Source organism: Ischnura elegans, chromosome 7 (genome assembly GCF_921293095.1).
Source record: "Ischnura elegans chromosome 7, ioIscEleg1.1, whole genome shotgun sequence".
NCBI lineage: Eukaryota > Metazoa > Arthropoda > Insecta > Odonata > Coenagrionidae > Ischnura > Ischnura elegans.
Window position 1 is genome coordinate 116,871,599 of NC_060252.1, and position 18,074 is coordinate 116,889,672.

At 39.6% G+C, this 18,074-nt stretch overlaps 1 protein-coding gene across 1 annotated transcript in view; it reads right to left on the minus strand.

The window, feature by feature from the left end:
• Positions 1-520: 520 nt before the first annotated feature.
• The window catches only part of LOC124161897 (A disintegrin and metalloproteinase with thrombospondin motifs 20-like), a 219,732-nt gene continuing 202,178 nt past the window's right edge, over positions 521-18,074 (minus strand). Inside the window, exons 2-3 of the mRNA XM_046538161.1 lie at positions 4,842-5,014; positions 521-1,060 (exon numbers count right to left, since the gene is read on the minus strand). Of these exons, the coding sequence (XP_046394117.1) occupies positions 818-1,060; positions 4,842-5,006 (408 nt within the window). The 5' untranslated portion in view covers positions 5,007-5,014 and the 3' untranslated portion in view covers positions 521-817. The remainder of the gene's footprint in view (positions 1,061-4,841; positions 5,015-18,074) is intronic.

The following is an 18,074-nucleotide window of genomic DNA, read 5'->3' on the forward strand; positions in this document are numbered from 1 at the left end:
TAGACAAATGTTAATGGTCAATTTTAACCTCATTTGATAAAAGCCAGATTGGCGCCCATGCGATTCCAGTCCACGTGACGTCACAGGGACCTAGTTTCTATAGGAGAAGATAGGAGTTATACATCGTCTGAGGCTACCAATGCATGCATGAGGCACAGAGCTCAGAGAAACGTGTCTTAATAATCACGTATTAAAACTGGCTAAGGTCGGAAAGTTTTCTTCGTTTGATAAGGTATTAATAAACCTTTTTTAAGCCAAGCGCTACAAGCCAGCAAGGTACTCAGCTATCCGCTAGCATCCTGCGTCCTATCAGCGCTCAGAGCCTCGATCAAGATCACCTCACAAGGCGGGAGGGGGAACCAGAAATGCGTCGCACGGCCTTTTTCCCATCATTCCTACTTACGCGTCGCGTTTTCGCGCGTTTGAAATTTTTCACTTTTCATTTAATCGCGAAAAATAGATATCGTCATTTAAAAATGTAAAAGCGACAAATACGTACTCAAGGAGTAATAATCTTTCGATTTAGGCAATAAAATAATAATAGGAAGCCACCCTATTGATTTAGTGGCAGTGTGTTTATTTTCTGATCAAATCAAGTATTCCAGTGAAATCAGCAAAATCAATTGAAATATATAAACATGAATTGATACCACCAATAAAACTGATATGACTAACTGCACCCTATAATAAGTTATTACGGAGGTGGAATTCTTTACAGATGATAATGTTCCTTCAAACATTCCTTTCACACCAAGAATTCCAACGAGGGGGTCTTGAAAGCTCGAGACCTGCTCGGCTTCACTTCATCTCCCTAACTTCATCTTTCACCATGCCATCGTTCCAATGGCGTGTGTTCATCGATCACATTCATGCATGACGACAATGATTTTAATGTATTTAGTGGCTGAGCAACATCTTCCTGCTGCCCCTGCCTGAAGACACAAGCGTGGATATTGTTTATTGCCCACGGAGGCCACCTCCATCTCATCGAGGCCACCTCATCTGCTGGGTGGCAGGCTCCGCATTTGCCACGACACCTTCCCACCACAGACTGACCATCCTGTGTGAGGAGAATCAAACACTTATTTCCATGTGCTTTTTACAAGTAGGCGTGCGAACCCTCCCCTATTTATATCTTTCACGGTTTATAAGTTTACTTTGTGGCACCTTACATCTGCTGGCAAATATCTTGGAACATAGTAAATTCCACATAATCATACTAGATAAACCTAAACCAGTTTCAGCCCTCACATATCATTCTCAAGATGAAACACCTCATGATAATGGCATATAATAAAAGACTATGGAATGACAGATTAATACAACATAGTAATAAAGTGTATAACCTCTTGAGAATGACATGCGACAGTTCAAACAAGGTTAGGTTTACGTAATAATGTTGTGTGGAACATACAAAGTTACAGAATATTTATTTAACCCCCAGAGCTTCTATTTTTTCTTAGTTCATCAATGACATAAACACTTTTCATGGTAGTTGAATCTTTGCTTAGTTAAAAGCGGTGAAATTAATATTAAGTGCAAAAGCACAAAATTCCCGGGTCCCACAAATAAAACCACAGATCTTTGGCTTTTCAGGCCACAGTGGCGACCCTGGATCATTGGGTTCCATAGCAAATTACCAAGGTTCATCGTACTAGTTGCTTCATTTGGGCCGTTGGGATCCATCAAAGATCAATGCAAGATGTCCAAAATTCAAAGGAATGTGGACTTCCAAGAAGCTACACCAATGGTGTAGTCCATTTCAGAGCTAACCCCACAATTCGTGGTTATCATTGAAGTTATCTACTGACTAAGTTTACATCAGTTCATTATCCAGCTTCTAAGAGGATCGTTATGTAAGAGTTTAAAGAAAAGGTTAGTGAAGAGTTTGATCTGGAGTGTAGCTCTCTACGGTGCGGAAACGTGGACACTAAGGAAAGAAGACGAGAGAAGATTGGAGGCAATCGAGATGTGGGTATGGAGAAGATGGGAGAGGGTGAAATGGACGGAGAGGAAAAGGAACGACCAAGTGCTGGATATGGTTGGCGAGGAGAGGCAGCTTTTAGATGAGATACGGAGGAGACAGAAGGTATGGATGGAGTTAGTGCTTATCGGGGAGGGGATGTTGAAAATGGTGCTAGAGGCTAGAATGTTAGGGAAACGAGGGAGGGGAAGGAGAAGAATAGGATTTTTAGATAGATTGAAAGAGAGTAGGCCTTACTGTGAGTTAAAGAAGGCAGTGCTGGAAGGAAAGGGAGGCTCCCAGATCACTTCTTGCGTACTCCATGGAAACCTACCTTAATCGGTAGAATACTATAATAATAATAATTCAAAATAAGGCAAACTCCCTTTCATTTTACCTAAACATATTCTTTGCTTCCTCCATCTCCCACATTTACACAGCATTCTCCCCTTCTCTAAAACTGTTTTCAACCACCCTTCCCTGCTTCAAAACTTTCACCATCCAAACCTTCTGTCCCCTCTATATTTCTTATGGAAGCTGCCTCTCCTCACCCACCATGACCAGCTCTTTGTCATTCCTCCTCCTCTCCGTCCACTTCAATTTCTCCATTCTTTTCCACACCCACATCTCAAAAGCCTCCAGCCTTCTCTCGTCCTCCTTCTTTAGCGTCCATGTTTCCAACTCGTAAAGCATTAGACTCCAAATCTCTCTCAAGACTACTCTCAGTTTCACATTGTAATCAATTATTTGTTTCCCCATTTTGCTTTTCTCCTTTCCCTTTTGCTTTTCTCCATGTCTCACTTTTCCACTTCCTTCTCTCCTCCATTCCTTCCATAATTTCTCTGCTATCCAGGTTTTTATCCTTCTACCATATTTTAGCCAACTGGCTTCTTGGCAGCTTTTATTATTGATGGTTACTAGCCTTTCCCATAACTTTAACTCAATCACCTCTCAACAGCACTTTCCCATTCGTGAATGTCTCTTTTGCTAATGCAGTTCTCTTTCTGGTGTCCTCATGCAGTGTCTGTTGCCCGCTAATGCGCAGCTCAAATAGTTGAATTGCTCTACCTGCTCAAGTTTTTGCTCATCTCCCTTGTCCCAAGTCTTACATTCCTAGCTCGTGATCCTATTCAAAACTGCATAACTACATTCTTCTTACCTACCGTTTTCTGGAGATTCATTATCATGCTATATACCTCACAATGCTTGTCAAACACATCCACCATAGCCTACAGCCACTTGTTGACTGGATAATGAACTGATTTAAGCGTATCTACCATCATATTAACTCCAGCTTCCATCTCATCCCAGGCCTCTCTTACCATTTCATGAGTCTACACATTAAAAAGCAATGACGAGTCTTGCCTCGCCCCTTGGCCAATTTCTGCCCACCCTGATTCTCCATCCTCTACCCTCATTTCAATAGTCTGGGCCTTGTACAAACTATGAATGAATTGCCTATCCCTCCAATCTGCCACTAAATATTTTCATAAGGATTTCTTATACAATTTCCATACATTCCACAGCAATTATGTCCACTATATTTAATCTTCCTGGCTTTTTCCTGCTATTTTACATATCCTCCACATACTACCTACTTCCATTTACTCTGACCATGGGATGCTCAGATAAGATCCTTCCATATATTATGCCTTAACTTTTGACATGGCTTGCATTTCTTTGCCGTCTGATAATGACTTATGACTTTAACTTTGCCTCTTTCCTGCTGAAAATGTTTCCATTTCTCACACTGCCTTTTCCGTCAACTGCATAACTACTCTCAGTTTCACGTTGTAATCAATTATTTGTTTCCCCATTTTGCTTTTCTCCTTTCCCTTTTGCTTTTCTCCATGTCCACACTTTTCCACTTCCTTCTCTCCTCCATTCCTTCTATAATTTCTCTGCTATCCAGGTTTTTATCCTTCTACCATATTTTAGCCAACTGGCTTCTTGGCAGCTTTTATTATTTATGGTTAACTCTAATCCCATCCTTCCTCTACTTTCTGCCTCCATCTCCTGTGCCGCAATGTGAAATTGAAACTCTAACATCAAGTTGAGTAAACACAGTCTGAAATATGGCTTAGTGGTATAACTGGTATCATATCTCACCTGCAATTGGGATATCTAGGTTTGAATTCGATAATCCAAATGTTTTTGATGGCAAATTTCACCCTGGTCCTCCTTTTCCTATGACCCAAGGTTTGCTCTTAAAGTTCTTTTGATGCTCTCTTGATTCATCACCAAGGAGGAATGCTTTGACACCAAACCATTAAATAGTAGAATATTATCCCTTTAAGTGCCAGCCTATTTTGTCTGGTAAGCTCAAGAGTACATGGTCTTTTTTGGCAAATTTGCTAGTTTGAACTTAAACATTTATAGAGAGCCTAAAATGCATTTTTTGCGGTACATGTCGTGTTGAAGCATGACAAAGTACTACAAAATAGAGACAAAGGCACAAAAAATAAGAGGCTTGGGTGCAAAAAAAAAACCAGCCCATAGATCAGTCCAACAGTGATGCAGCTAGGAATTAAGGGGTTTAGATGCCACTAATACCAGGGTGTGTGGGGTATGGAATACCCATCAGTGTAAGTGGTAGGTGAGAGGTTAATAAATTGCTAAATTTTAAGAAAAATTGATCAAAATGGTGAGTTTTACGGCTTTCTGTGGGATATTTTATCAATCCTTTCACCATTCTATGAGTAATATCAATCCAATTAAGTATAATGGATTGAAAGTTCTCTGAGGCCTGGGGGGGGATTTTATCCCTCAAACCCCCCCTCACTGTGCCACTGCAGCCAAATATACTCTTTGCACATATCCCCCAGGCTGATGGTTGGCACCATATGGGATGAAGAAAAGTTAAGAGCCATGCACTCACGTCTTTCCTGCTGACATGAACAGCTGCTCCTGATCCACGTCCTATACTGCTATGAACCCTGAGTCCGGTACCTTTGAGGTTGATGCTGAAACGACCTTGAGGATAGTCTAGGGAGCTGTAGGAATAAGCTACTCTTGTACCATGTATCTGCCTGGCAAAGGTCATATCTTCAGCTGGAAGTTAGAACATAGCATTGCATGAGGCACACACACACATACACACACATGCCTTATTGTAAAATTTTCTCTCAGGGATGGGTCTCTCAGAAAAAGCAATGGCGGCGAAATTACCCACGTAAGTGGTTCAACATATGAATATCGGACTTTGTTCTTGTGTGATCTGGCGCTCGGATATCGTGAAACAAAACGTGAATGCATGAAAAAGCCAACTGTTACATGAATAGCCCACTGCCTTGCGAAATTCAATCAACATGCCGAGGGTTAGAGTGCGAGAAAATTACAAGGCTTACCTTGAGCCTGACTCGCAAGATTCCAACAGCACACCAGTTCCTCGATGCACTCGTTGAAGGAAAACAAATACCATTCATGCTAATGTGCAGTTCAAAGCTACAGTTGAAGACGGAGAAGTTTTCCCCGCTAATCCTGCGGACCTTAACATAACTTCTTCAATGCATAAATATCTGAGAACATTTTTACTTATCTATCCCCATCGGTAGATCTTTATCCATACCCATTTTCTACTCTTTATGTGTTCTGGCGATTTCACTATTTTTATCTGTTGAAAACGGAAAATGGTTGCATGATTTTGAAGTTTCATCTATAAAAAAATCGAGGTTAATATTTCTAATAATTATTTGATCGAATTTTATTTAGGTTTGTGGGCAAGATGTTAACGATCTGGAAGAGGTGGATGTCAATGTCAACCTTGCTGGTGGTGAAGTAGAGAAGGATGATGTACCATCTTTCACCGTGAATTCTGCTGAAGTATATGTAAGTATTTGAGGAAAAGTATTTCATAGAGTGGACTGGACATAATTATGGATATTCTCAAGAAAATAGGCGTCAATTGGAGGGATAGGCGACTCATTTGTAATCTTCATTTGGTCAATACTGCGCAAGTGAAGGTAGCGGACGGAGAAACTGGGAGGGCAAGCTTTGCCCGAGAAGTAAGGCAAGACTGTTCACTATCTCCATTGTTTTCTGGAGTATATGCTGAGGTGATGGCAAGAGAAGCGTGGGATGAGGTGGGAACTGGAGTCAAAGTGGGAGGAATGATGTAAAATCAGTAAGGTTCACGGACGATCAGGCGTTGATTAGCCAGTCAGCGAGAGGGCTGAAGAGTATAGTGGATGCATTAGACAAGAGATGTGATGAATATGGCATGAGGATTACTCACAAGAAGACTAAAGTCATAATTAAGTTAACCAAATTTCCAGGAAATATAAAATTATCCACGCAACGCTTTACTCCCTCCGAAGTAAATGTTACCATTGAGTAAGAATATAAACTTACTCTATGATGTTACCCAAAATTTATTAAAACAATTAATAAAGTGTCAGTACAATCATAATTTAACTACTTGAGAACATTCTGGGGAGGGGTATTAAAGTTCGAGCAATTGGTTGCTAATTCTCCAAAAAGCAATTGACTGATTGCTATAAAATATAATTTGAACCGTCCCACAGTGGGCTGAAATCGAAAAAAGCTGGACAAAACCTCGAAAATGGTTTTTTTGAGTATGGAAGTTGAAACTTTGCACAGTTGTTGCCAACACATTAGTGCATTTTTTGACGCAAAATATTTTTCTTAGGCTAATTTTTTATATAAAATACATAGCCTCAAAGTTGAACAAATTTGGCGGAAATTGCCCGCTTTGAATTTTTTTCGAAATTCTGCGAGAATAAGAAGAAAATAAGAAGCTCTTGTCAATTCTAGAACGTTTTCTAATTCTTTGGATAAGTATATGCGATTAATAAGTGACCTGAGTTTTTGCATTATCTCAATGGATTTAAGGGCGATTTTTTACTCACTTTGATCCCATTATAATCTGGTGGACGCCCGGAAAAAAATGACAAAGTTAGCAAAAGAACTAAGAGGAGGAAGACTGAAAGTCTTAGATCTTCTCACTCGGCAGCAACTTTATCATTCGCAGCATCGATGACAATTGGAGAGGAAGGAGAGCCTCCAAATTAGTGGAAACGACCATTCCAAGCAGAGCAAGGAGAGTCCTAGCTAAATGGAAGACACCCATCTCAGGTTCCTCCATGATGTCAGAAGACGAGGCTCTTTCTGTTATCATATCGATGCACTTGACAAAAAACCACTACAAGTGTCTTCGGAAAATAGCTGAAAGCCATGGTCATAAATTATACCCGAACTATGAAAGAGTGAGGTTTGCTAAAAATACTACGTACCCGGATGGCATAGAGATTATAGAAATATCGTGCGAAGTCAATCAACAAACTCTCCTGTCGCACACTGCCTCACCGATTCTAGCTTGCGTGGCAACTGTTCCTGATGCCAGAAGTGAATTGAAGTGCACTCTGATTTGTAAATATGATTTCGACGGCAGTTATGGGCATTCGCAGTATAATCAAGTTTGGCAACAAGAGCCTAGGTCGGAGGAATATTTGTAGGTAGGAGTTCTATGGTGCCCCAAACCGTTCATAAGGTCCTAATACATGGAGCAGGTATAGCTACAGAGATGATTCTTCCTCTAGGGATATTATGTGAAGAAGCAATTGAAGCACGCAATAAAGATAGCAGAAAATATCGAGAAAGCTTTAGCAGGAAGCACTCTAGAATATATCTACCAACGATGACTTATTTCGTCGCCTCCTCCTGACCTCAGATTCAGTAATACCCAACGCCGCACCCCTAATTACAAAGAAATCCCGAAGAATGCCGATATAAGTGAGGAATTTACTGTTACTAAATGACGATGACCCAGAAATCCTGCAGCCTCAAAGTGAAAGCGACAGTTCATCAACCGACTCGGAGTGATGCTATTACATGTACATAGGGTTCATTTAAATATTCATTGATAACCTTTTATCAAAAATGGAAGGACTGAGAAAGAAGCCTAAAAGCCTATACAGTTAATAATAACATTAAATACATCCTCAGCAAAGGCTTTGCATTCATAGCGCTTTATAATGTACGCTGCGTCACGACAATCCATGAGCCCAGGGAGCAGCCGCGGACTGCGCGGCACGGTAAAAACATCGATTTTATTTAGTTTGTTGCCAACGGCCGCAGATTATTTCCGTGGATGACGACTCTAAAAGGCTTGATGCAATTACGATGTAAATATCTGAGAGCAACTCGGTGTCCTCCTTTTTATACAGTCACACACGGGCAAAAATATTACTGAAATTAGCGTCCGCCATTTTGTACTGCATCGGTGATAAATATGACAAGACAGTAAAGAAATCGGGTTACAACAAAAGGAAAATAAATGCAGTAATAATATATCATAGCTTTTATTCAATAAATTTATTTAAAATGATTCACTATCCAACATCCGTCGAGTACGGCAATTCCCGTGGCCAGCAGCCAGCTCCGGGCGGTGCCGCACGTTCGAAAAATCGATCTTAATTTCGGCGTCGCAGGTGGTCGCAGCTGTACTTCCGATTATCATAATCTATATACTTTGTTGTATATGTGGTGTAAATATCTCGAGGTAACTCGGTGATCCTTTTTTTAAAATCCTACATAAACACAAAAATTCGACGAAAAACAGGGTCCGCCATTTTGTATCTTATTGGTCACAAATACAACAACCAAGTCGTGAAAGTTGATGGTAATCGATGATAACAAACCGTTTAACAAATTTATAAATTTTTGTTGCTATTGAATTACTACTAAAGGTGTGACATTAGTTTAAACATGCTGAATTTCGAAAAAAATTCAAAGCGGGCAATTTCCGCCAAATTTGTTCAACTTTGAGGCTATGTATTTTATATAAAAAATTAGCCTAAGAAAAATATTTTGCGTCAAAAAATGCACTAATGTGTTGGCACCAACTGTGCAAAGTTTCAACTTCCATACTCAAAAAAACCATTTTCGAGGTTTTGTCCAGCTTTTTTCGATTTCAGCCCACTGTGCGTCCTTCCCTATATTTGTAGATTTACAGTTCTCCCTTTACGTCACCATAACCTTTTCTAAGTATTCAAAATTTTCAACCCCATAAGAGGATATAAACGTAAAGAAGAAGCTGAAACCAATGCATTCAATTTAAGATCTACCAAAATTTATATTTTTCCGACGCGTAATTTTTCCGTTCAAACGCTCATTTATCTATGTAAGACGAAATTGTTTTCTTGATGGTCAGAAATTATAAGAGGATCAAATAGTTTAACATATTTTTTAAAGATTATGTAAGTGGTAACTTATTGTAGAAAATCCAAATAAATTAATTTGTTGATAGTGCGTTTAATGCTCAATATATTTTTTTTGCACGGCAGGCTGAGATTAAACAAAAATTGCTATTTTTTCGAGCATTTATTATGTTTCGTATCTGGTCTCAACTTACTAATTTTTGCAATACGTATTGTCATTTGTCTTGAGGTATCCTACAGGCAAGGCCTAAATGGGATTCCTACTTTATCCTAATTTATTTTAAATGTGCTTTTAATGATGATTCCACGGATAAATAAAAATAAATTGGCCAATTTATTATTTATGCGGTTCGTAAAGATTCACGAGCTACGATTGAGACACAAGATAAAAGTAAATGGACAAGAACGGAGAAAGTGAAGCGGACGGAGACTAAGAAGAACGACGAAGTGTAGGACATAGCAAGGGAGGAGAGAAAACTGTGTTACAGGAAAGAATGTTGGGTAAGTGAGAGATAGAAAGGAAATAAGAGATTAGATGGAAAGGAATTTCATAGTGAATTGAAGAGGAAATCCATGATAGGAGGAAGTACAGCCAGAATGTTTAGTAAATACTCATTACAAACCTACCTTAATCGGTAGGTTACTTTAGTAATTATATGTAAATTTTGACACATATTTTTGTACGGATTATATTTATGAAAATTTTATAAGTGCCTAAAATACCATAGCATGCGTCTTCGTCATCCCTAACGTCCAGTTGCAGCCTTTAGGAAGAAGAAATTTCCTCCTGAGATTCTCCAATTGATGATTACTGTGAAATGCGATAAGGAAATATTTATCTGAAGCGAAGATCAAAAGTTATTTGAAATCCAGGGGAAACAGAATACTCCACGAAATATACGAAATAATATATAAACGCATTGTATATTTTTCTTTTGTACTCCACGTGGAATTAAGAAAAAAATTAGATGGACAAGGCTTTATGGGAAGACCTCATGGACGAGAAGTTAAAAACATTTTACCTTCTTCCAGAAATACTTAAATTGGAAAACTAAGAAATTAATATTTTTATGCATCGGGAGTTACGATTTTCATTGAAAACGAAATCTCTGAAACATTTTGACGGGTTGAAACACCATGAAGAACAAACGATATTCTCAAAAATGTCAAGGAATAATAAAACTGTACCTTTCAATTCTTACTTACCGGATTTTCACGCTACTACATGAGATTGCTTTAATTAGTAACGAAATGAATTATTAAATTTTTTTTAATACTTCCGGTTTTTTGGAGACGAAATCTCACCAATCTCTGTGCTCTACTCTTCCGTAAATAATATCCATTTACCAATCTTGAAGACCACCGTGTTGCCTTAAGGTACGTATACTTCCATGCGGCGCAGAGGGTGAGCACGGTGGCACTCGGCTGTTCAACAGTCGCAAACCCGAGCGAGAAGGTTCCCAAAATTTCAGTCATCTAAACCCCATCCCCTACACATCGCCTTCCCTCCCTTCCCTAAACACTGCCCCCCTATGTTCCCTGCCTCGAGTCCAAGGCCACTTGCTAGTCGGCTAGGCTCGCTGGCCACTAGGCCGAGTTTTTGAGGGTTGGGGGAAAGATCCACAACTCGAAAGTGGCCGATGTATCCGGAAGCCTTCAGGATCAAATTCTAGGCTTAATCCTCACACCTTCTTCGAAAGAAAACTCAACGTTTATCGCGCGAGTAGATTGCTGCCGAAGGACCTAAAAAAAGTTACAATGACTGAGTCACTAGGAACATGTGAAAAACATGAATTATATCAACAGTTCCGATGTAAAACTCGAAAGAGCATTAGTAAGTGCATGGGTGTTGAGTCGTGACATCAATCGCGTGAATACGGATGATAAGAATAGAGAAAAAGTTTGACATAAAAAAAATCAAACAGAATTTCATCGCAACCTAAAAAATTCCATCAAAATCCTTTTCGTAACAAACTTGATTGAAATAAATTAATTGAAAAACTGATAAAAAATAATTTTTAGTCACTAAAATATCAAATTGAGCAAATTTGATTTTTCAACCAATTATAAAATTTCATATAATGTTTCTTGGTAAAATTTAGCGTATTGAAGGGCATTGATTAAAGCAAAATATGAATTCGGGATTAATACGATTCCATTTGTATGCAGAGGTCAGAAAGAAGTGACAGAAAACGGCCGGCAGCTGTAATATTGAAATGACGGTGTATTTATAATAAAAAACAATCAAAACCCAGTCAACTCTCCATCTTACTGCAAGCAATTTCGAAGTCACCAGAATTACTAAAAAACATTGCATAACATAAGAGTCACAATACTGGCAAACGCCCAGGTATTCGTGAGACGAATATCTAACGCTTTGAGACCACATTGAAAGTTTAAGTTACAGTGCTAACGCCTGTTATTTCTGCAGGAATGTTTCTCGGGTTTCCCACCGGGTGTCGTATCGGGTTGTAGTTCCCAACGTTTCCATGACTAAGTCCGTCATCGTCATCAGGGGTCATTAACGGAAAAGGGGGGGAAACGTTGGGAACTACAACCCGATACGACACCCGGTGGGAAACCCGAGAAATATTCCTGCAGAGCATACGCCGGGAAAAACTCAGATTCTACGCCTGTTATTTCAATTGTGACACAAATATTACACGACCTAATAAAAAATTGGGCTCATTGGGCAATTGGCCTTGTGGACTTTGGACAACTTTTAAGCACCAGTAAAGATAAAATACCACTTCAAGAAAAATCCGGCTTATATCAGATTAATTGTAATTCATGCCCAGCTTCCTACATAGGTCAAACAAGACGCAACATTCTTACCAGATACAAAGAACACCTCTCATATTACAAAAACAACAAACCGGAGAAATCCAGCATTGCACAACACCTTACTGACACAGACCACGAAATTACCCTAGACAACCTTACTCTATTGAAACAAACATCAAAACACCTACTTGACGCATACGAGAGCATTTACATTTATAGAAACAAAGGGAAACTCCTTAATAGTGACGAAGGTCCCATCCCGTATTCTTCTCTATTTTCTCTATTGCACTAAGAACGTTACGCCCTCAGTTATTTTCCACTCCATAACGGTCATCCTTACGTCACGTTCCCTCACCCTCCTTCCAAGTTAAACCTTCCCTTTCCCCCCCCTTCTCCGTCCGTTAACTCTTCCCCTCCTATTCCGCCCCCCCATACCAACTTACGTCCAACCACAATTTTCCCCCTCTCCTCTTCCATCCTCTACACCACAACTATTCCCCTCCCCCTCACTCTCTTCTTCATACATTTCAGCGGTGTCTATTGTTTTTTCATCACTCAACCTTGTTGAAGTGAAGCTTTAACCTCAGTTGCGTTGAGAAGGGAATCTTGGATTCCGAAACCGGTAGGCTTTTCCCGTCCAGGTGGCAGTTCCATCGCTCAGTTTTGAGCACATTCTCCCGGAGCATAACCCACGGAGTAAGTGTTGTTTGTGTGATAGTGTGTGTGTGTGTGTGTGTGGGTCTTAACTTGTGTAACCTTAGCGAGGCCCCCCAAAATTCTCGCGAAGGTTCCTCCATAGTTAAGCGAGTGATTGGTTTCAACGTGAGCAGCCTTAGCGAGGTCCCCCCAAACCCCTCGCGAAGGTTTCTACACTGTTGATCGTGTGCGTGTATGTTTCTTAACTTGAGTAACCTTAGCGAGGCCCCCCTAAAACCCTCACCAAGGTTCCTTCATAGTTAAGCGAGTGATTGGTTTCAACGTGAGCAGCCTTAGCGAGGTCCCCCCAAACCCCTCGCGAAGGTTTCTATACTGTTGATCGTGTGTTAGTGAAGGGTTTCCGGTTGAGAGGCTGGGGTTGGTCACTGCTGCGAATCCTCCCGTTCCAGCATACCACACAGTGTTTTGTTTATACCTGTGACGAGGTCCCTTGTTACGGCCATTGGAGTGTTACTTGGAATGACTTTCTTTTTCTCGTAACTTCGGGAATAAATAGCTACATCCCTAGTAAAACAGTAAAAGAAGGCAGCGAACCGAGATGGTACGACGCGGAAGTGAGAAAATCATTCAGGCGACAGAGCGTGTCATGCTAAAATGAAAAAAAGTCAGCACGGATTTATCCGCTATTGAACGCGAGCTAATAATTAAAAAATATAGGATGACTAAAGCCGCCACGAAGGAAGCGTTCAGGAATGCATTCACTAATTTTAAAAGAAAAACACTAGTAAAGCAGTTACGGGATAACCAAAAAGCATTTTGGCCATATGTTAGGGAAGTTCAAGGTAAACGATCTACCGTATGTTCGCTGAGAAACAAACGACAATGGAGATGAGTTGACAAGCAGTTACGATAAAGCCAATTTATTAAATTCCTACTTCAAGAGCGTGTTCACCGAGCCTTCCGATAACTCACCCGAGACCGATGACAATCCCTGTATACATTGACATTAGTACGCTCGGAATAGAAAATATATTGAAATCGCTTAGTCCAAATAATGCACCTGGTCCGGACGAAATCCCTTCTCGCGTATATAAAGAACAAGCCTCAGAAATTGCCCCCTACTTGCAGGTAATATTCAGTAAATCTATCAAGCAACTAGAAGTACCTAAAGAATGGAAAATCGCTAATGTAACGCCAATATTTAAAAGTGGAGAAAAGGAACAGCCATCAAATTACAGGCCGATATCTTTAACGTCCATATCATGCAAGGTCCTTGAACACATCGTAGTCAGTTCGGTAATGAAACACCTAGACGCGCAAAACTTATTCATATGAACTCAACATGGATTCAGGAAAAGCAGATCGTGCGAACCTCAGCGCTTTTCGCCCACGATATTTTGGTCTCCGGGGAAGACACCATTCCAGTAGACGCGATTTTTCTTGATTTCAAAAAGGCATTTGATAAAGTACCCCACGGAAAGTTAATAATAAAACTGAAATCGTATGGTCTAGACGAAGATGTAATTTTTTGGATTAGAGAATTTTTGAGCGACCGCGTCCAAAGAGTAGTATTAGACGGTGCAGTCTCCAATGAGGTTGGAGTCACTTCTGACATTCCTCAGGATAGTGTCATCGGCCCACTCCTATTCCTTCTTTATATAAACGACATTGGCGAAGTAGTGCACAGTAAGTTACGACTATTTGCAGACGACGCTGTAGTTTACAGAGAAATCCGTTCCAGCAAAGATATAGACGAACTAACTAATGACCTTGCAGCTATCCAAGCTTTGTGCGATGCTTGGCAGTTAGAATTAAATTTGGGAAAATGCGTCGTAATGCATTTCTGGAATAAGAATAACTCCCTACAGCGTAACTTAATCATTCGGGGCACCCAACTAAAGGCAGTTGAATCCATGAAACATCTAGGGGTTAGACTCAATAATGATCTATCGTGGAATAAACATATTCGAGAAATAACCGATGAAAAAGGCTTAATAACAGAGTTAGAACGCGTGCAAAGAAGAGCTGCCAGGTATGTGAAAGGTCGTTACGATAGTCTTGTTAGTGTAACTGACCTCTTAGATAAACTCGGATGGGAATCTGTGTCGGACCGTAGATTGAAAAATAGACTAAACCTTATAGATAAATTCAAGAGCAGTGTCTTTTATGACGAAGTTAACCATATCTTGCGGACGCCAACGTACTACGGAAGATCAGATCATATAAATAAAATAAGAGAGATATACTGCAGAACAGACAGATTCCGAATGTCATTTTTTCCACGATCTATAAATGATTATAACGGCAGCAATAGAACTCGTAAATAGATTGCATGACTTGTAGTGTAGCCTACTAGCCTATGTAAAAATTAATGCATAATTCAATTATTATTTCTAATAGCATAGAGTAGTATAATTTGTTAGTATACGGGACGTTTTTTGGACGGTGTGGGGTGCATGTGGGACTTCAAATGCATGCTGCATGCTGGTGATTGATCATCCCCTGCCAAACACCCTAGAGGTGGCTCGCAGGGTATTACGTAGATGTAGATGCCTTCATCAGAACATGTTCAATGTTTAGTTAAAATATTTTTCCTTCGTTTCTATTTCGTTTTGAATTAAATTTAAGGTAAAGAGACAAAAGGACTGATTAACATATGGAATGAGAATCGATTGATGTGCACAGGGTTAAATTTTTCATTTTAAATTTTTGTTATATTCGATCGGTTGAGAGAATAACATTCCATTTCAGCGCATTCATTTTGGTGGAAGAATCCTGCAAAAACCTCAAAAAGTCGTCTTTTGGCTGTATTTGTAATTGAGTTAGGAGCTCATTCACCTAGTCCATTGTTTTTCGCAGTATCCATATTCATTAGCTGAGAGAGAGAGAGTGAGAGAGAGTGTGTTGGAGATCTCCGTGGAGAGAGAACCTTTCTTCCTTTGGACTTAAGTCCTGCTGCCGAGGCGAACCCAACATCGGAGCCGTAAAGGTTTCTTCCGTTTTAATTCGAAAATTTTCGCCATTTGATATGGTGTGCATTTGATATCGCCGAGGCACTTTTGCTCCCATTTACCGCACTCACAAGGGAAGAGAGCGAGTCAGAGAGCTTTTCAAGTGCGGCTTCGCTAAAAACAGTTCAACAAACGAACGGAAAAAAAGGAATCGGTTGAGGCTGTGACCTTCTTGATCTCGAAATAACTCATTCAAGGACCCTTTTTGCTCTTCATAAAATGCAGCGCAATATCATCAAAAAAGCTATGGCCTTCAGGGACTCCTCGACAGAGGATGTCGTAATTGGCGTACATATAAGGGGGCTTAGTCCAGAAATGAAGTTTTTCAATCAAAGCCAACTCATTTTCTATTGAATTATAACGTTTTTCACTTAATGATTAGCAATAGAGCTGAAATTTTCAGTAATACTCAGAATCAGATGGCAATTATTGTGTCAGCCACCCCCGGTAAACCCTCAAAAAAACCCCAAAAATTAAAATTTTCATATAAGTCTACTCTTTGGGTACTATTCTTGACTATTCCACCACCCCCAACGACTCATCCCCACGGAAATTATGTGATTGGATGGTGACCACCAGGAGTACACACATTTAAGCCCCGGTATCCCCCTGAAATCCCCCCAAATGTAAAATGTGTCATTTAATCCCCTATTCGGGAACTTCTCGCAAACATAACGCCGCACAACCCGTCCCCTCTGAGCTCTAGATCCGGAATATTTGGTGAGGGCAAGCCACCGTAAACCATACGGGAAAAAATTCCCGAAAACCCCCGATCACCTCCTGGAACATCGCCGAAAAAAAAATAAAAAAAAAATTAAAGTCGCCTTTCCGAATAGTTTTCGTCAGAATTTAACCGGTGCCCCTACCACTTATTAAAACTCCCGATAACCCCGTGAAACCTCCCAAAAAAATTCTAATAAATCGCCTCTCCAGGTAAAATAAGTCGTTAGACCACTGCTCCTGACCCCTAGGACTTATCGGCACGGAATTCATGAGAACGATTTGTGACCACTGGTTTAACACAAGTATAAAACCCCCGGTATTCTGTTGGAAACTCCCGCAAAAAAATGGAAAACTTGCCATTAGTCTCCTTTTATGGGTACTTGTCGCAACTATTACTCCGCATTGCACTCTTCTTTACAATCATTGCTACGTGATCACTGTGGAGGATTAGTGACCGCATGTATCTATATAACATGAAGCCCAGTTACGACCACTCATTAATTCACTCACCTATACAAATGTTTGGGGTGAACGAGACGAGATACGGCAAAAAGTCTAATGAAGACCCCCTCTAAAATTGTCTGAAACCCCAGGAAAAATTATGAAAACACTAAATTTACAATTATTTATCTGTCTATTCATCTGAAATTGAGTATGGGGATTAGTTCAAAAAATGGCCACCAAATTCCAATGGCGGCGCGGCAGTCATACAAACGAACAGTCATAGCAACATATTTGTTTATGCAAACAAGAGGAGCTAAATTGGGAAAGAAGATAAAGGAATTAAAACGAAAAACTGATAAATATATGGAAGGAAATAAGGAAAATAATATTTGAAGTGTCTATTTCTTTGCGTCTTCTTTCCGCAAGAACCAACATCTGTTTAAATCAAAGCGCATTCAAATGAAAAGCGGGGAAATATAAGGTAGGAAATTATTGTTGTTTTTGGTATGTTACATCGAAAGTGTGGTGGTTATTAATATCAAAGTTAACAAGTGCACTAAATGCCATTTTAGAAATATGATTCGTGCTGTTGACTATAGTTCGTATCTTGTTGGAGATACACGATTGTAGTAGAAAGACTTTCAAACACGTCTTACATAATATAGGTAGGTAAAAATGATTTTATTTTCATTTTTTGTGATGGTGATAACTTTTTATTTTTGTTTACGTTCTTTTTTCCGTTAATGTCCTTTTTAATGTACAATATGTAAGATACGTGCAAATGAATTTCTTATTCAATTATTTGTCTTGCGAAAATCACGTTTCCTTGAGTGACTAAGTTATTCAACTGTGTAAATTATCGAAAGCTTGACATTCACAATGTCTTGTACACCAAAGGCTGTGATCCGTTACTCACCAGATTTATTGCGCATTGCGTTGGATATTAAAGCTGAGATATTTGCGTATCCCGATTCATTAAAACTTTAAATAGAGGTACTTCTGAAGTGAAATCATTCGCGATCACGATAAATAATATTTCGATAAAATTCGTTATACTAGCCCCAATTCATGCTAAGGTACATTTGTTTCTAGATATTGATATTCAGTCCCAACGTAATTCGCTTACGAAGGGGAACAGCTGTTACATCTTATTCGTATATCAAGAATTTGGTTGAGTTTTGTGGAAAATAATTAATAAACGTGTTTTTAATTGTAATTCGTAAAGTCGTTATGTTATGATATTACGTATGCATTGGGTGTTACAGTGGAACGTGGTCTCAACGTTTTTTGTATTTGAATTGAATAAGTTAGAGA